This window comes from Emys orbicularis, chromosome 5, assembly GCF_028017835.1.
Source record: "Emys orbicularis isolate rEmyOrb1 chromosome 5, rEmyOrb1.hap1, whole genome shotgun sequence".
Lineage (NCBI taxonomy): Eukaryota > Metazoa > Chordata > Testudines > Emydidae > Emys > Emys orbicularis.
In genome coordinates, this window is record NC_088687.1 from 36,933,758 (window position 1) to 36,954,045 (window position 20,288).

A 20,288-nucleotide genomic window follows, 5' to 3' on the forward strand; every position below is an offset into this window, starting at 1 on the left:
CTGTTCATCTTCAGTAGTGCAAAAGTGTGTAGTCCTGAGGTACGAGGCTGGGATCTGGGGGGATTTGGCTAGTGCTTCACTCTGATTCATGAGGGGCTTTAGGAGCATTCATACAACTGAGCTGGGTATGGGGCTCCACGTGCAGTTGTGCTGAGTGATAACAACAGCACCTGCAGGGGTTTGCTTCTTGACATTCGCAAAGCACTGACACAGCCCAGGCACAGCAGTCCCAGGCTGCACCCTGGGGATCCTATCGCAGGGGTGTAGAATGAAGCAAGGATCTGGCTGGGGGTGCAGGCTCTGGGGTGGGGATGAGGAGTCTGAGGTACAGTAGGAAGTTGGGGTGCAGGGGGTATGGGAGGGAGGTCTGACCTGGGGCAGAATTCAGCATGCAGTCTCTGGCCACACAGTACTTACCTCAGTACTTACCTGCTCCTGGTTGGCAGGGCTGAGGCAGGCAGGCTCCCTGGCTGTGCACGGCTCCCAGAAGCACCTGGCCTGTCCCTCCCCTAGGCAGAGCCACCAGGTGGCTCTGCATGGTGCATGCTGCCTGGGCCTGCAGGCATTGCCCCACAGCTCCCATTGGCCATGGTTTCTGGCCAATGGGAGCTGCAGAGCCAGTGCTGGGGGCAGCAATCAGGGAAGCTCTGCATGCCCCTGCTCCTTTGGGCTGCAGGGACATCTGGTAACTGCATGGAGCTGACCAGACTTTTAATGGCCTGACAACCCTAGTTTCTCTCTCACCACCCCCACAGGAGGGCAAGTTGGTGCTCATGGCTGCAGCCATGGGAGTGGGGGGTGATAGAGGCTGCTGGCCTGCAGTGCAGGAGCTTGCCGTGGGCTGGATGAAATGAAGCAGCAGGCCAGATCTGGCCCACAGGCTGTATGTTCCCCCAGCCCTGGTTTATGAAACTGACACAAGCATAGGCTATTTCAAATAATACTTTAAGCCAATGAGACCTTTTGTTTTGAGGACCTGAGGTGTGCTATAGTGGAGGGAGAATAAACCACACTTAGCATGGTAAATATCTCGAATGTACAGAAGGTCTTAAATAAAATACAGTTGTTGAACCAGGTTAAAATGTGCTACCACTCAACTTGATAGCAATTATGTAAGTTCTGTGGAACTTGTCTGCACAAGGAGGTTTTTGCTCCACCTAAATGCCCAGAGGGCTGTCCTTCCTCACTCAAAATTTCATTGAACAATGTTTGAATGACCCCATCTATGGCTGGCCTATCATATGATATGTGCTGAGCACACACAGGGAATATCTAGTTTGTATCAGTACCTGTGTTCTTGCCAAAGTCACTCTTCAGTGGAAAGAAGCATTCTCTGCACAGCTGGGACCGCTTTCCAACAGAGGCTGAGACATGGAAACTTCTGGAAAAGTAAGCAGGGCACACTTATAAATATTGTATGGAGTTTCAATCAAATTTCTAAAATGTAGTAAGTATTCTCTTTGCTCAAAGGTCAAAGAGCTGGCTTTTTGTTATAACATTCCATTTTCTAGGCAGGTTTTCTCTGTCCTTTACTCATAAGGTACACTCCTAGCTAGAAAAATCCCATTCTTCAAATATTTTTAAACTGCACATGGCTATCGGTAAATAGGTGGCCTAGCTATTGCATTGCTTTTTTCCCCCCATCCCTTCCTCAGCCTAGAGTGGGGTTGACTGAGGCATGAAGGGCTCAGTTCAGTTAGGAGTGTAAACTTATTTGGGATTTCTAGGGTCTTGTATAATATTTTAAATTACAATAAATAGGTATCTGTAGCCAAGAGCACATGAATTCTGGATATCCAGAGGGGTAGTAGGGAGGAGTGGGCTATAGCACTGGGTGGCTGCCATTGGAGCCTGGGACAAGTTAATGGGTGGGAGCTGAACAGTGGGGAGGTTCTGGGGTTTTGAAACTGGTTGTAGGGAGAGAAAGACCTAGGTGGGGGAGGAAAGAGCTCTCGGGCTTACTTGCGGAGAAGAAAACGGGGGGCAGGTCCCTGGGTCAGTGCTATAGCATGAACAAAAGCTTTCTAGTTCCAGTTGAACAGAGCCCTTATTGTTTTTGAAAATATTTCTTTTTATCCAGTGCAATTACACTTGACTGCATACCTGAAATAAATTATTTGAAAGCTGTGGCTACTGTATAATAGCTTTCACGTAATCTGCAACCTGGGGCAAAAGACAGTGATGTATCATACAACTGAGAGCAGATAAAATGCAGTGTTCTTGTCAATCATTTCCTTTGTAAATAGTACAAATCTCATTGAGCTGGATGTCTTGTGATCCTGGGCCAGCTGTTTTTAGCATTGCAAAACTATTTCAAATCCATGAGTCTTTTGCCCATATAGGACTGAAAAGTTCAATATAATTTTCCATATCTCTTCCATGCCCAATGCCAAAGTTGATTCACTTTAAAAACTAGAACAGCTTTGGTAGCAGTTTTCCTCACCGTTTCTCTCAATTGGTCTCTTACTCTACCTGCTCTACTTTTACCATTTGCCCCTTGGATGCTTTATCTCTTAATCCCTTTTTTTCTAGTCTCTAGCAATGCAATAATTTTCAAGTTGAAAATTTGCACTAAATTTCTGAGGGTGTTCTAGATCAGACCAACCATTCTTGCCCATCCCCTATTTCTGTCTGTGCAGAATTTTTTTTTTTTTTTTTTTTAGCTGCAGTAACAGAAGCTAGACTTTGGTCTTCAAATATGGGTTTGAAGCAGTAGCTACAATTTCTTTTTAAATCCTTGAAGCAAGTAGATTCCAAGCCTCCTCCCACTTTCAGTGCAAATGGAATCATTCAAAACCCATTTCCAGGAATACAAACATTAAAACTGACCAATTCTCAGAAGCATTCTGTGGTTTGGCTTGGACTATTAGCTGTAATGTTGACTCTTGAGGGCTTAGGTTTAAAACTCTATCAGTATTTTTCAGTTTTATCTCTTACTTCTCGCCAGTCTCCAGAAGGCAGGCAGTGCTCTGCTACCACTGTAGCTGGTATCTTTGAATCTTCATACTAGGCAGGAAGAAGACAATGTCTTCCATGGCAATACCCTGTGAAGCAAAATGAGTGGAAGTAGCATAATACATAGGGCTACCATATGTCCGGATTTCCCCGGACATGTCCGGCTTTTCGGTCTATAAATAGCCGACCGGGGGGGGATTTCTAAAGATGTCCGGGATTTCCCCCCGGTCCGCTATTTATAGACAGAAAAGCGGCAGCCAAGCACCGCTTGGCATACAAAGCCCCTTCCCGGCTCCACCCCAGCCGCTGCAGCCTTACCATGCCGTCCGGCCCCACAGTTGTCTTCCCTCTCCTCCCCTCCCCCGAACGCTCCACCCCCCCTGCTCCTCCCTCTCCCCTGCTTCCTGCGAATCAGATCTTCGCGGGAAGTCTGAAAAGAAGCAGGGGCAGGCGGGCGGCAGCAGCAGGTAAGCTGGGGGGGGAGGGGAAGGAGAGCTCCGGGGAGGTGTGGCCCAGCCCGGGCGGCTTCCAGCCGGGCGGCGCCCGCCCCGGTTCTGGCCGGGCCCCAGCAGCGCCGGCCCGGCTCAGGCCCCAGCCCCGGTTCCAGCCGAGCACCTCCAGCCCCAGCTGCTCTGGCCCGGCCCGGCCCGGCTCGGGCCCCACGGCGCCGGCCCCAGTTCCGGCCGAGTGGCGCCAGCCGAGCACCCCCTGCGCCAGCTTGGGCCCCAGGGCAGCGGCCCCGGTTCCGGCCGAGTGCGCCGGCCGAGCACCTCCAGCCCGGCCCCAAGCCCCGCAACCCCGGCCGGAGCGCACCCGATTCCTGGGCTCTTTAAAGCCGGCCCTAGTCAGGGGGAGGGGGGGAGGTTCTGAGGGGGCAGTCAGGGGGTGGGAAGTGGGAGGGAGTGGATGGGATGGGGTGGGGCAGGGCAGGGGTGGGGCTAGAGCGGGGCTCCTCCCCCCCCCCAGTGTCCTCTTTTTTTTTTTTGCTTGTGGAAATATGGTAACCCTAATAATACAGCTTAGCAGAAGGGAACTCCACCTATAAAAGGGGAAAGTCACTCAGCAGGGACACATTTGCTTGGAATAAAATGTTCTGGATTCCTGAAATTAGGAAGCTGCATACAAGCAGTGAAGTAGAAATTAATGTTATGCCATTATTTTTGCATTTGCTCTCCTGGTCATTTTTAGTGACTACAGGCTCTTGCACAAGTGTAACTTAAATGTTTTCACAGGTTATTAAATGCAAGGCTGCTGTTATCTGGGAGGCAGGTAACGCGCTCTCTATTGAGGAGGTGGAGGTTGCTCCTCCAAAAGCTCATGAAGTTGGTGTTAAGGTAAAAGTTCTTGCTCATGTTGTTCCTGTTCTCTGTGAAGGATTCTGTATTGTGGATGTGCTGAATGCGCCTCTCTTTGACATCTCATGTCTTGGCAAGGAGAGTGTGTGTGGTGGGTTTTTTTTTAAAGATTCCTGGTTGCCTAAATGTTTAAAAAATCCCCGTCTCTTCACCAGCCTCTGGTCAGAGGCGATCATTGATGGATATTTGAGCAGTTGCTGGATGCTTTGTTTATGCACTCTCTCTAGGAACTTTACCAAAACGCACACAAATCCCTATCCTTATTTTACAGATAGGGAAACTGAGGATAGGGTGGTGAGTGACTTAAGATTACACAGCAGGTGAGTGGTAGAGATGGGCACTGGACCCAGGTCTCCTGACTCAGTGACTAAGGCACTAGACTGGGAAACACTAGTACTGTTAGTATTCCTATCAGTACTTGTTTGGCATTTTAGTACTTGTTGTTTTGGCTAGTGCACTGTGCAGAATAGGGGGTTACTGTAGATATCTAATGAAGCTAAAAGTTCAATTCATGCAAAATCATTGCAATACAGCTTTATATATAAAAAATACCAGGATTGCTCATGCCAGTAAATGTGCTGGATATGGCTGAAAAGCAGGAATTCTCACTGGATTTTCAAATAATATTGTGCACACACTCATACTGTTATGCAGGAATGTTACTTGCAGGTCTTACACATGGTCTGTTACAAAATTAGGTTGACACAAGTTATGCATGTGTCAACACCAAATTTGTCTCCCACTAACATAAGCACCATTACAGCAACAAAATAACATCACCTCCTGAGCAACAGCAAGCCACAGCAAACCTACTCTGGTAGACCAGGTGAGTGTAGACACTGCACTGGTTGTGTCAACTTCATAGTCTTCCAGCAGCTATCCCACAATGCCCCAGGCCCCACAACAGTGACTGCTTCAGTCACAATTGTGAACTCCACTGCTCAGGAGCCACAGACTGGAAGCCTGCCCCCCACACCTCTTTTGAACCCCATGTGTTTTTAATGCCTTTTTCCTGACTGCTCACCTTTGTTGCATGCATCTGACCATGCCAGCTCCACGCACTGACTGAGCTACTAGACACAGTCCTGCCTGGAGCAGGCAAGATGTAATGGATCTCCTCACATGGGGGGGAGAAAAGGCTGTCTAAGCATAGCCATAGAAACCATTAACATCTAGGTGCAGATTGCACAGGGGATGCTGCATCAGGAACACAAGAGATGGAACGGCAGTGCCATGTAAAAATGAAAGAACATCACCAGACATATCACAAGATGAGGAGAACACAACTAGATGCTGCCCCTCAGACCAGCAGCTTTTACAATGACACGCATGACAATGAACAACCCCCCCACCACCACCACCACCACCCTGCAGGCAACTGTAGCCACTAAAGAGGAACCCATTGTGGAGACCTCTGCTGTGGATAGCAAGGAAGAAGGAGATGTGGCTGGGGACTCCAACCATGCTGCAAGCCAAGAACTGTTGCAACTCTGCCAGAGTCAAGCCAATCTTGCCAGGTGAGTGCAGAGGTGCTGTCAGGGTTCCCTACCCACTCTGAAGTACAGATGTGGGGACTCACATGAAAGACCCCCTAAGCTTGTATTGCATCAGCTTTAGGTTAAAACTTCCCCAAGGCACAAATTCCTTTCCTTCTCCTTGGATGGTATTGCTGCCACGACCAAGTGATTTAAACAAATTCAGGAACAGGTCACTTGGAATCTACTTTCCCCCAAAATATCCCCCAAGCCTCTTCACCCCCTTTCCTGGGGAGAATAATATACCAACTAATTGCCTTTAATGTAAGTACAGACCAGACCTTTTGATTTTAGTGTCCTAAAGATAATCAGGTTCTTAAAAGAAGAATTTTATAATAAAGAAAAGTAAAAATCACCTGTAAAATCAGGATGGAAGGTAATTTTAGAAGGTAATAAAGATTTAAAACACAGAGGACTCCCCTCTGGACTCAGCTTCACAGTTCTAAAAAAAGGAATAAAACTACCTCTTAGCATAGGGAAAACTCACAAGCTTAAAACAAAAGATAATCCGACTCATTTCCTCACCTTACTTACAATTTTTGTAATCTTAGATGGATCATTTCAGGTAGGTCTTCAGGAGATGTTGTACCTGCCTGGTCTCTCTCTCTCTCCCCTTCCCCCCCCCCCCCCCCGAGAAGGAACAAAGAGCACAAACAAATCCTTTCTCCCCCCCCCCCCCCCCGATTTAAAAGTATCGTCTTTCCTCATTGGTCCTTCTGGTCAAGTGCCAACTAGGTTATTTGAGCTTCTTAACCCCTTACAGGTAAAGTGATTCAGTACAGCTGCCAGGGAGGGATTTTATGCTACCCTTCTCTTTTTTTATATTCATGACAGGTGTCCACTTAGGAAGGGGAAGTGAGGGCATGTCCCTTCACATACCCACCCCCAACTTACCACCTGGCACTGCAGAGTCCACACTACTCCACACCAGACAACAGGAGAATAGCTACACATACACTGATTTATAAAAACCACAGGCTGGTGTATATGTAACTTACTATATTGTAGTAGGTTTTGATACATGGACATGAAAGTTCACTATTTCATTTTCACTTGGGATTTTAAAGTGTGGTTCATCCTGTTACAGGGCTGATAAAAGTTGGTGGTGGTTTAACCTCATGTGTTTGTACTTCAATTTTGTTCCCTACTTTGCACACAATCAAGTTCTATTTTTGGGAACTGTGAAGTCTCTTTATTAGGTTACACCAAGCACTACAGAATTCAGTAGTCCCCAAACTTTTCAGGGTCACACACCCCTTTACCCTTTTCTGTGCCCCCCAAGCCAGGGCTGCAAGTAAGGTCATGGGTTGGGGAGAGGGAAAGAGAACAGACAGGTATAAGGGGGCTGGGGCCACATATGGGAGTGGGGCTGGGAGAGGGCCCCAGCCATGGACTGGAGCTGGGACCAGGAGCAGAGCTCTAGCTAAGGCTGGAGTGTGGGGCTGGGGCCAGAACTGCAGGGCCAGGGCAAAGTAGTGCAGGGTGGTGCTCCCTCTCCACCCCTCATAGATGCTGGCATTAGCCCTGCTGCACCCCCCCCAAAAAGTTCCTCCATGTGCCCTGGGGGGCACACCCCCTGTTTGGGGACCACTGTCATGGTGGGAGGCAAAGACCCAACCATATTTAATAGACAACACTACTGTGGCTGACCATTAAAATGGTCATTTAAGGCCTCCCTGCCTCACTGTATAGCTTCCTGGTTACCTCTTCTAATATCCCTTGTGTCTGACTGCTCAAATTCAGCAGACAATTGGTCCACCTCTGCCCTGGCAGCAGGGTGTAGGGTTTTTTGTGTGTGCTTCTCCGGTTTTATGCAGGGCACAACAGGCAGCTATAACCATGGGATGTTTTTTCTTGCAGAGATCCAATCCAGTAGGTAAACAATGCCAGCGTCCCTTTAATCCACCAAAAGCGCACTCAACAATAATTTTGCACCTGATGAGCCATTAGTTGAATCTTTCCTTGGAGCTCTCAAGGTGGCCAGTGTATGGCTTTATTAGCCAGGGGAATAAGGGGCACTGGCATTTTTTTAGATCACCAATGGTAATCCACCAGTCAGGCAAGAATGTCCCTGTTTGCAACTTTTTGAAAAATCCTGTGTTCTTAAAGATGCAAGAACCACACATTTCCCTGTCCAGCCCACATTGATACTTGTGAAGCATGCCCAATGAGCAATTGGTGCTTGCACTACCACGGAAAATATCCCTTTCTATTGATAAACTCAGTGGCAAGGTGGGCTGGTGCCAGAATAGGGATATTAATGCCACATATTGTCCCACCATTAGGGAAGGCTGTTCTGGCAAATCCATCCACTTTTTCCTGTACACTATCTCTTGCTACACAGGACTGCAGCTCTTGGTAATTAATGCCCTGAAACACTTGGATGACAATGGCCCATACTACGGATTTTTCCAGCTCAGAACTGATCACCTACAGACTGATAGCAATCCAGCATTGCAAGCTTGCAGTGGGCAATCACCACTCACTTTTCTACTATTAGTGCAACTCTGATTCTGGTGTCCCTGTGCTGGACGTTGGGGTTGAGTTCTGCACATATCTCCAGGAATGTGGCCTGGTGCCTCTGGAAGGTCTGCAGCCACTACTTGTCATCCCAAACCTGCATTACAATGTGATCAGTGCTTGTTTCTTCAGTCCAGAAGTGGTGGTCCACTGTGTGGAGATGCTCCATGAATGCCAACAACCTGGCATTTTTTCCCCACTATTTCCATCAGCATCCAGTTATTAAAATTGCACATCTCTCCATCTTCCTCATCACAATCCCAGTTGTAGCAATACTCCTTCAAGGTCTGCAGATACAGAAGAATCATATGTCCTGTATTAACAACCCTCATGAGAGTTGTGTAAACCATCAGGCTTCTGTCTGCAAGATGGCAGAGACTGCAATACGCCACAAAGGACTGTGGTAGTTTGAAAAAATGGTGTGACAGTTACAGGATGTGGAAGGTATTACAGGATGGAGAAAGTGGCATGGTGGGAACTTGACCCTAGCTCCCAGAAATTTGTGCAAAAATCACTGGTATCCCACAAAACACTGAACACATCCCACAAGGCATTGAGCTGGATGGCGGCATGGGGAACGCTATTGTCTGTCTGTCCCATGGTGCACCGCATTTTACATTGACCTGCTTTGGCAGCTGTATGCTGACTAAGTTGTGTTGAGACAACTTTCCAGTATAGACATGGCCTTAGCAGTACTCAAACTGAAGCCTGTGTACATCCCAATGCTAATCTTTCCTTTCCATACAGATAGTGGCCACAGGAATTTGTCGGACAGATGACCATGTATTGAAAGGTGCTTTCCCTAACATAGATTACCCAGTTATTGCTGGCCATGAAGGAGCTGGGATTATTGAGTGTGTTGGTCCAGAAGTAACATGTGTGAAACCAGGTATGGAGAAAAACAGAGTTCAAAACTCAGGTGTGTGAGATGGTGAATGCTGAGTATTTAATAGCATCTTATATAGTCTATAGTTGACATACAGAAGAGGCCAATAGTTTATGGATTCACAATAAAGACCGCATGTTGCTGCATAATGATATGCTAAATGAAACATCAGAGTACAGTGCCTGGGTAGAGGTGGGAGGCAGGTAAGGAAGGGAGAGAGGAATCCTGATTATTTTGGTTTTGTTTTTTTTTTTTTTTTTTCCTGGAGATGTCCCTAGAGTAAATCAATCTTTATCTATAAAGAGCCACCCTAGCAATGGAGATCAGTCTGATAAGGTAAATGTATGACTCAATAAAATAAAGTTAATAATTGTATATTAATATACACTCTGAGGGCAAAAAATACTTTTTTTGGTAGAGTGGTTTTACCTCTTTCTATCTAAGAAAATGCTGCTTGGAAATCCTTGACTGAGGAGCTGAACTGGACAGCTCAGAAGAATGGTAGCATGGGGGTTGATAGTGAGTCTGTTTGTTTGATTTAGGAAACTTTTAACACAAGCTTTGTATTTTTGTGTTTTAGGGGACAAAGTTATCCCTCTTTGTGTTCCCCAGTGTGGAGAATGCAGCTGCTGTCTGAGTCCTAAGGCTAACTGTTGCCTGAAGAGCCAGTGAGTTTGCTTTAACTTCTGTTATCAGATTCTGAATCTTAGTGGTATTGACCATATCAAACCGGAGTTTCTCACCGTTCTTGGGCTCTCTGAACAGTCTCTGCGAATCACAGAACCTCATGCCAGATAAGACCAGCAGATTCTCCTGCAAAGGGAAGCAGATTCACCATTTCCTGTGGATCAGCACCTTCTCAGAATACACAGTTATGCCTGATTCTGCCATTGCAAGAATTGATGCTGCTGCTCCTCTGGATAAAGTCTGTCTATTTGGCTGTGCATTTTCCACTGGTTATGGAGCTGCCATCAATACTGCCAAGGGAAGTACTTGTGTGGTTTCAAGGACAAAATGGCATAATTGCCTTCATGAAGGAGTGGTCTCATCATTGCAGCACCTCCTCCTGGTCAGGTGTGGCAAATTGGCTCTCCCATTGCATTCTGGCACCACCTGCCGACAGCCATTCTGGTCCCTTTGGTGGTTCATCTCTTTCCATGACTCGGCCCTCCAGCCAGGTCACATTTCAGTCCACACCCCATTCAGGGTACTACAACCCCAACTCCATATAAAACAATACCCAAAGTTCAGTCTCTTCAGCCCCTCTTTGGGGGTTTCTAAGACCCTCACCCAGGGTCTTTAGCATAGCTCACTCAAAGATAACTTCTTGTCCTACTTAACTCCAACACTTGACCAAACCCTGTTTTGGGCCCACTGCAGTGAGAATCACCATTCCCTGTAGCCTTTTTCTTTTGACTTTCCTTACCCAGGGTTTTCCTGCCTCTAATGGCCTTCCACAACACCCTCTGCTTCCTGGGCTTCCTTTCCAGGTCCCTCACCTGTCCTTCCTCATACCTGCTTGCTGGGGCTCACCCTGATGTCTGCAAAATTCTTTCTTGTCCTTATGTCAGTGTGCAGTCTCCCAAGCTTCCTCCTAGTTCAGGCCCTCTCGTTCTGGCTCCAGGCTTTTCTCTCAGCCTTTTGCCCAGGAGAAGATGCTCCCTTTTGGCTCTCCTCCCTGGCCTTGATATGACAGGGACACCGTTTGTATTTTAATTCTAACAGAATTCCCTGTGTTTATGGCTATGCAGGTGGAGCCTGGTTCTACCTGTGCCGTCTTTGGTTTGGGAGGAGTTGGCCTCTCCGTTGTCATGGGCTGTAAAGCTGCTGGAGCTTCCCGGATCATTGGGATTGATATCAACAAAGATAAATTTGGCAAGGCTAAAGAATTAGGAGTCACTGAATGCATCAACCCTCAGGACTTCACAAAGCCTATTCAGGAGGTGCTGGTTGAGATGACTGGCCATGGTGTGGACTATTCCTTTGAGGTCATTGGATGCACGGATACCCTGGTATGTGGTCTATTAGCACAAAATCTATTTAGGTTGACCCTGATCTAACACATCTGTTAATTTCCCATCCAGTGGCTGAATTCACTGTGCATGTCTGGCTGTGACATGTACCAAACATCACCAGAGAAATGTATGAACTGAACCATAAGTATCACTCAGGTCAAAACATTTCAATTAGTTTTTGACAGAAAATTGAGCAGACGTGGGTTGTTTTTTTTGTTGTTTTTTTTTAATTCTGTGGGAAATTTTGATTTCCCCCCCCCTCAAAAAATCAAATGCCCCCAAAACTATCCTATTTCAGATGCAAACTGAAATATTTTAATTCAAAATGATGCCATGGTGCCTCCTGGGATTTGTAGTTGGGAGTCAGATACACCCATTCTCCTCTATAGGAAGGCACCATCTTCCATGGTGCACCACTTTCTCACCTCCTGGTTAGGGGAGGGGAACACTGAATGTGGCAAAAATGTGTCTCCTGCTCCAGGTTCTATCTAGTAGATGTGAAAGCTTCCTTCAGCTGGACTCCCTGATGCATAACTTCAGTATTTTTATGGTTTATCCTCTTTTCTTTTTTCTTTTCTTTTCTTTTTTTTTTTTTTTTTTTCTTTTTTTTTTGCAGTACAACGCTTTACGTTCTCATGTGGATTGTTATAGTTAAATGTCAGAACAGTTGACTCTTAAGGCATTTACCTAGATTCCTCCTCAGTTCCTCTGAGTGGTGTTCAACATACAGGTGAGCAAAGTCCTATAACACTTAGGCTCCTCTGCAAAGGCCCAAGCTTATTTTAGAAAACCTAAGAGCTCAGAATTAACCTCCTAAATCCATATTTTTTCTTTTTAGTATGTGCCTCTGGTGATCCACTATTGGATGTGTGCATGCCTGCACCATCTCTAATTTGAATTAGCAGTGTCTGCGGCGGGACTGCACCTGCACACATGAAGCCTCATGCACCAAAACAAGAGATGGAGCAACTGTGTCCACTGCTTCTAGTAGCTCTACTGATTTCTGACTTCCTTTTTGCTCTTTCATTTTATTTCCAGTTTTTATTTTTAATCTCCACTCTGCCCCATCTTCCCCTTTTTCTTCAAAACAGATTCTTTGGCCTTTCCTGTGACCTTACACTGGGCCATGCTAAAAGCTTCAGCTTTCAAATCCTGCCAGAGCTGCAATAAATATTTCTCCTAGAGCAATCAACACCACGAGGCCTATTCCAGATGTACAGAGCCTCCTAGAAGGAGATCCTGGCCTCCTAGGAAAGGGACCATTCCAATAACAACCTCCCTACTCAGGCCTGTCCCAAACAACCATTCTGATGGCCTGGTCAAGGTCTACAACAAATCCCCTTCTCTGAATGTACTGTGCCAACCCAACTTCCACCCTTCCTTTGGGAACCACCTGACACATTTCCTACCCTCTTGGGATCTTATCACCATGGACAGCAGAATTTTAGAGGTGGTGGTTACAGATTACGCTATCCTCTTCCACTCTATTCCCTACTCCTTCCCCTTCAGGGACCCTTTTCAGGAGTATCTCTTGTAACAGGAATTTCAGTCCCTCTCCAGTCCAGGAGCAATAGAGCCAGTTCCTCCAGAAGTTGTGGGAAGAGGCTTTTTATTCCAAATATTTCCTGGTTCCCTAAAGAAACGGTGGCTGGAAACTGATTCTAGACCTCAGGAACCTGAACACCTATACCCTTTCACAGCACTTCAGGATGCAGACTCTTGCTACCATAATCCTATCTTTGAGCCAGGGGGATTGGTTTACTGTTCTCCAACTTCAAAACGTATTCTCACATCGCTATGCAACCCTCCCAGAGACATTTTCTGCACTTGGTCATTCACTCAGAGCATTATCAACACCATGTCCTCTCCTTTGCATTTTCCATGACCCCAGGGGCTTTCAAATAGGTCCTCTCTGTAGTTGGAGCTGCAGCAACACTGCATTGTAGTCTCTCCCTATCTAGATGACTGGTTTTGTGAGGGATGCTCTGCTCCTGAGGAACCTCCTGAGCAACCACCAGAGCCCTCCCCTTGTTTCAGGCTTTCAGCCTCCTTATCAACCCAGGGAAGTCCTATTCCCTGAACCAGTGTCAGTGTGATTTCATTGGCACTACCCTGGCCACTCAAACTGCCAGAGCCTGTATGCTGGGGGGACAGGTTCTCCACCATTTCCAGTTTAGTCACTAACCTACAGCTGAGGCCTTAGACAGCAGTAAAGCACTTCCTGTAGTAAGTAAAGGCCCAGTATGGGGCCTGAGGCCTGAACTAAAGTAATGGTCAAGACTTTGCTAGCATAAAGCAAAGTTAAGCTGTGAGCAAGAGGCAGGCCCTGCTCACAGGAGCTGGCAAGGAAAGGGCTGATGTTGCATAAATATATATCCACTTAGCATAGTTACAGTATAAACATGGTACCAAGACACACTATACCGGAACATTCCACAGATAACATGGAACAGGCCGACCCATCCCAATGACAGGGGCAAAAGGGTAAAATGATGGATAGAGTTGTTTTGATCGAACCAACAGGTACAAGGTGCGAGGCGGCACCTTACTAGGTAGGGGGGTTGTACCTTGCTACGTAGAGGGGTTGCACCTCAATACATCAGGAGTGATGTGTAACTTGTTTGTACCTGTGTATAAAAATGTATCCCTGGGGTGGTGTCTTTGTCCGGCCACGGGGGCAGTGGAAAGTCCCACCACTGAGCCGGGTCCTTGCCAAGAGGCACTAAGTAATCTACGGGGAACTGCCATTGTGTCCGAGATCGCAATAAACCTACTTGACGTGACTTTGCATCTTACTAGACTCTGTGGTTATTGGGGGTTCTCTTCGGGTCTGCTGGGTCAGCTATCTGCACAGAGCTGGGGCAGCACACAGAGGGAACCCACGCACACAGCCGAGTGATATCAACATAGGAGAAAGCAGAGCACCACACCGGTAGCATCTGACAACACTTCCTTCAGCTCTTATATGGGACTCAGCATTTATCACACCACATGAGACTACATCTTTGATGGCTTCAGGCTGGCTCAGAACTGTGTACAGACCAGATAAGCACAGACTTGCCAAATGAGTTTATATACCCCCACAGCTTCTAGACTTCCTTGGATGGTAGAAAGACCCCATGATGGTATGTGTGGGAGTCCCATTCTCCTGCCCACCATCAACATGAATCATCACACTGGATGCCTCCCTGCTAGGCTGGGGAGCCCACTTACAGAATTCCACAGTGCAGGGCAAATGGTCACCACAAGAAATGTTGCTTGATACCAATATTTTAGAACTAAGGGCAGTTGTGTACCAACAGTGACATTAAAAGCCATCATGCCAGGGTAATGGTAGACAACAGGGCAGCGATGTAGTATATAAATCAGCAAGGGGAGCAAAATCCCAGTCCTTATGCACAGAATCGCTAAAACTATGGAACTGGTGCACTACTCATTGCATAGAGATCCCAGTGGTCTACCTACCAGGCCTCCAGAACACAGCAGCAGTTGCCCTAGGCAGACACTTCCATGAGTGGGAGCTCAACCTGATATTGCCAAAAAAAAAATCTGCAAAGTTTGTGGCAGCCCCATAGCAAATTTCTTTGCGATTCTGGACAATACAAAATGGTAAATCTCCTCCTGGAGGGACTCGATGCAATTCCTTAGGGGATGCCTTTCTAGTCCCCAACCGCCACCTCTATGCCTTCCCTCCAACTCCATTAATTCTCAAGATGCTGATCAAATAACCGCAGGAGAAGGTGAGGGTCATCCTGAGTGAGCCAAGGAGGCACTGACAAGTGTGGTATTGGGAGATACTTCACCTTTTTGTAGAAACCTTGATGACTCCTGCTCCTATCAGACCTCCAGACACAGAACTCAGGCACCATGAACCCCCCCGCAGATTCCTATCTCTGAACCTCAAGACCTGGCTCCTTGATGGCTTGACTTTAGAGTGGGACTGCTCAGCAGAGATTACTGTACTTCTCAGCACTGCCTGGGAGCCTCCTAGAGTGGAGCACCCATAGGGACATGTACTCAAAGAAGGAGAGGTTACTTACCTTTCAGTAGAGCTCTTAGATGTTTTGTCCCTATGGGTGCTCCACCTTATGCCCTCCCTCCCCTCTGCTGTGGAGTCTGTGGCTCTGGAGTGACAGCAGGTTCTGCTCCTCTCTGTGGCCTTGCTTTGGGGCACAAGGCTGCATGGTGCAGACCTGCCGTCACTGCTATCTCAAGTCTCCAATTGAGAGTGTGTAGGCACATGCACGTCCCACGGTGGAGCACACAAGGACAAAACATCCTGAAGAACTCAAGTTACTGAAAGGTAAATATCCTCTCCTTAGGTACCTCAGTTAGTAACTTTACTTTCAAGTGCTCAAGCACCCAGCAGCTCCCATTGACTTCAATGGGATTATTTGTGGAATCACCAATTGGCCCTACCCTAGTTACTCTGTGCATAGTCTCCCTTTTAGCAAACTTCAGTATTATGGAAAAATTACAACCAGCTCTGAATGGAAGCTTATTTCATAACCTTCCTGCCCTCTTTATATGTCTGTGTTCTAAAACAGATGGCTGCTCTGCTATCATGCCACTTGGGCTATGGAACGTGTGTGCTGGTAGGAGAACCCCCTTCAGGATCACAGATCTCCTTTGACCCTCTGCTGCTGTTCACTGGGCGTCAGTGGAAGGCGAGTTTGATTGGAGGTAAGGAGTTAAGCGGAAGTGCAGTCCTAGTGCTCTGATGTACTTGTGAAATTCATAGTCTGAATATTCAGTTTCTTGATCTCATAGTTATGCAAGGAAAAGGTCCTGCAGCAGGACAACAGCCAGAGATGGAAATTCAACCTTCACAGAGGAGATGAAAGCTACAAGTTGCATAGGCATTGCATAGTATGGAACAGGGTGGATAAAAATTGATTTAAAAAAAAATAGATTTTTTTTTACCTTAATGTATTTAATTTAAATAAAAATCCAATTTATTGTTAAAACCTAGTTGAAATTGTTACAACATATGTAAAATTTACACTAAATAAAATAAGCAGTACATGTTTGCTGCTGAAGTTTTAAAGAAAGCCAAACCACTGAATTGGTGGAGGTCACTGGCTAAGTACCTGGAACCAGAGTGTTGAACTGCTAACCCAGCTTTTAACAGCAGTAACCTCTTCTGCAGCTGCAAGGATTATATATACTCCATATCTGTTTTAATTCAACTAGTTCATTCAAAGTTAAGAAATCAACTGGGAGTTGAAAAAGCAGGAAAAACTTGATTTCCCCTTCATGAATAAAAACTAGCTATGATAGGATGAAATTCTACTAGTTCTAAAATCTTGAAGGACATGGTGACTAAAAAGAATCGCTTCAATTCACTAACTGCAGACAAGTCTTAGTTTAATAAATCAGTTTTAAATGCAAAATGTGTTTTTTCTCATGTACCCAGCACATTTAAGTAATAAATTAAATGCCATTTTTGCACATTTCTATTTGAATTAGTTTCCATCCAAATAGAGCTTAACACAATCCAGTAAATAAGAAATGTGATTAATTTTTTTACATTGTTCACCATCTAACATAAAAATTTTAAATTGAAGAATCTAAATGTATGTTAAGCTAAATAGGTATAGCTGTTGACACTAAATTTGGTATTTCTTCTGCTAAAGGCTAGATTTAGTTGCAATTGAGTCAATTTTTGTGATTTCCCTCCCCCCTCCCTCAAACATGATTAAAATTCAATATTTAAATTAAGGTTTCCTGCTTGCTGATTTAAAGCATGATTGATTTTTTAAATCAATCCACCCTGGTATGGAAGCACTGGTGCCGCTCATCTCATTAGCAAGAATTCTGGAAACAAAACAAAAGGTCAAACTGAGTCCTCACAATCGGTCTGGTGACTTGTGGTGCTGATTTGAGCCCTGAATGCCAATGTATTCTTGTGAAGCAGATTTAATTGTTACTGTAAACACATCTGCAGCTAAAGCCATCTTCACCTTATGAACATGATTTTTCTTACCCATTCTGAGAAGGTAGATCATGCATGTCACATTCTACTGATAAGCTACTGGGTTGTTTGTTTTTGGTTTTGTTTTTTTTTGTGTGTGTTTGTTTTCTTTCTTTTTAAAGGGTGGAAGTTGAAGGACTCTCTCCCTAAACTGGTGTCTGATTACATGAACAAGAAGTGTAATCCAGATGCATTAATAACCCACACTTTGCCTTTTGATAAAATCAATGAAGGGTTCGAACTGCTGTGGGCAGGGAAAAGGTGAGATTTTATTTATTTGTCTAAACGATCATTTCCTGAGTCAGTCTGATGTAGGAATTTCCAGAGAGTCTGCCATTTCTTGACTAGTTTTTGTAGAACATAAAGGCCATACTGGCTCAGACCAAAGGTCCATCTAGCCCAGTAACTAGTCTTCTGACAGTGGCCATTGCCAGGTGCCCCAGAGGGAATGAACAGAACAGGTAATCAAGTGATCCATCCCATCGCCCATTCCCAGCTTCTGGCCTGTCATAGATAAGAGATGGATTCAAAATGGAAACTGATCCAGACCCCTTTTTTCCCCACAAACTTTTCAAAATGTTTGTATCTGTAGCTTGTCTAGCTGTATAAGGATTTTAAACAAGAATCCTGAAACTTGAAGAAACTCAAGATCAAGATCTGAACCTCAGTCATGAGGTTCAATCTGTTATATAAAAGGTGTAAATAGAAAGACAGTGGCCTGTCACTGAGAATTCTGAGTGCTTGGAAACTGAATCAGGAGCCTAAATGCTTAATGTAGGTCAAGGTTCTCAAACTGGGGGTCAGGACCCCTCAGGGGGTTGTGAGGTTATGTGGGGGGTCACGAGCTGTCAGCTTCCACTCCAAACGCCACTTTGCCTCAAGCATTTATAGCGGTGTTAAATACATAGTGTTTTTAATTCATAAGGGGGGTCACACTCAGAGGCTTGCTATGTGAAAGGGGTCACCAGTACAAAAGTTTGAGCCACTGATTTAGGTGCCTAACTTTAGGCACTTAAATCTTTGTGTGTACTTTGTTGCCAAAATTTCAGACTTAGGAGACATTATCCTTATTCTCTGGACAAGGGTTACTTCTGTCTCTGCGGTCAGTTTACGTGTTGCATAGCCAATAGAATGGAATTGTGAAAATAATTGAAGGAGAATGGGCTTGTTGTAATAAATATCCAATGTCTACATATGGACCATTGTTCTTTCTGGATATAGAGCATTATTTATGTGTACCAAAGTCCATCTTGATGTGCATGGAGCATTGCTTGGCAAACATGTTAGTTATTCCTTTTTTTGTTTTTGTTTCAGTATTCGCAGCATTCTGTTGTTTTAAGCCGCTGAGCGATGAGAAGTGGGGTGTGAGCAGCACAGCGCTGCTCCTCCAGAATCACCTGTCTGACTCCTTCCCCTTACTCAAAACTTTTATTAGTGTGTTGGTTTTACAATCTTTGCTTCTAGAGCTGTATAAATTGGGTCTATCTGAACCTGGAAATACCTGAATAGATTTAGGAATCATTTTTGTTTTGGACTAAGAATTCAAACCTCTGCCCATAGCTTTGAGGTGTGTGAAAGAGAGCAGAGCACGTAGGCGGGAAGGTATCCTAGAGAGAGGTCCGCTTCCACATTATTCAGAATTAAACTAAATTAACCATTCCATCAATTACACTAGCTCTCTCAGCTAATCTAATCTAGCCCCTGCCTCAAGACAGGGCCTGTAACCTACCCTGTCAACCTTTCTTCTTTCTGTTTAGAAGGTGTTGTCTGCCAGCAGGCTTAGCAACTCCAGGGATCCTTTCCCTGACTCAGCCTCCTAAGAAGTGAGCTATCATGGGGTTGAAAGCAGCTCGGGTCTGGCCCGCGGATGCTGGCTGAGGGCCTGGGGAATTAGCTCCAGGACTGAGCACTCGCTTTCATGTGAGTGGCCGCATGAGCGAGGCCTACATTCTCCAGCCTGCTCTGTAGCAGCAGGGGCAACTAGCCCTATTTTGTTGCTCTGTTCTGCTTTGCTCAAGACCCCAGAGCCCTCTCTGTGCCATCCTGGCACAGGGCAGGTCACGCAAAAGCGGGGGGGGGGGGGGAGAGAATTAGCTCAGGCAGTAAAGAGCTTGCTTTACATGTGAGAAGTAGGTGGATGGATGCCTGTGCTCTCCACATGGTGGGATGAGGACTTCCTCTACTCCCTGCAAAGCAGCTAGCCTACTTGCTTCCCTCTTTTTTACCCCCTCTCCCCAGAGCAGTCAGCAAAAACCAAAAAGCCACCCTTCCGAGGCCTGCAGTCACCAAGTGACCACCATGGGGAGTCAAACCTACAACATTGGCATTATTGGTACCAAACTCTAGCCAGCACACAGGAAGCATGCTTCCCCTGGATGTTTTGGAAAGAAGCAACAGCCTGCTAAGAGAACTTTGTGGCCAATCTCATGATATGGGTGGGGTGGGGATAGTCTCCAGTCAGGGGTCTGAAGTCACTCAGGATAAATGTAGAGGCAGTGTGGTAACACAGGGTCCCTGAGAGCAGGACTTGTGGTCATGCAGAGGTCAAACAGGAACAGTGTGGAGGCAGAGAGGTCACAAGTTGACAGAGAAAAGGGCTGCTGGCAGTGGGAGATCATGCACAGGTCCCTGAGGACCAGAGCAGAGGCAATAGTCACAGAGAGCAGCACTGGTCCTACTGGGGGTCATGTAGAGGTCAATTAGAATCAATTTGGAACCAGAGGGATCAAACAAAGACACAGAGCTGAGGACTGGGTAGTGGGGCTAATACACAGGTCAATGAAAATCCACTTGGAGGTAGTGGGGTCACCCAAGGACACAGAGAACAGGGATGGTTGTACTTGAGGTCATGCAGATGTTAATGAGGATCAATTTGGAGGAAGATAGGTCACAAGGTCAGAGGACTGGTGGTACTGATGGATCATGCACAGGTCAATTAGCATCAGTTTGGAGGTTGGGGGTCACATGGAGTCACAGAGACTAGCCTTGGTGGTACTGAAGGTTCATGCACAGGTTAATTAGGATCAATATAGAGGCACAGAGGAAACA

The 20,288-nt window shown here is 46.0% G+C and overlaps 1 protein-coding gene across 1 annotated transcript; it reads left to right on the top strand.

The window, feature by feature from the left end:
* The first annotated feature begins 1,371 nt into the window (after positions 1-1,371).
* LOC135878944 (alcohol dehydrogenase 1-like) lies at positions 1,372-18,579 on the top strand. The gene is made up of 9 exons (XM_065404704.1): positions 1,372-1,389; positions 4,188-4,289; positions 9,113-9,254; positions 9,832-9,919; positions 10,017-10,248; positions 11,003-11,263; positions 15,814-15,949; positions 17,363-17,501; positions 18,555-18,579. The coding sequence occupies exons 1-9, from the start codon at positions 1,372-1,374 to the stop codon at positions 18,577-18,579; spliced, it is 1,143 nt and encodes a 380-aa protein (XP_065260776.1).
* Positions 18,580-20,288: the final 1,709 nt, after the last annotated feature.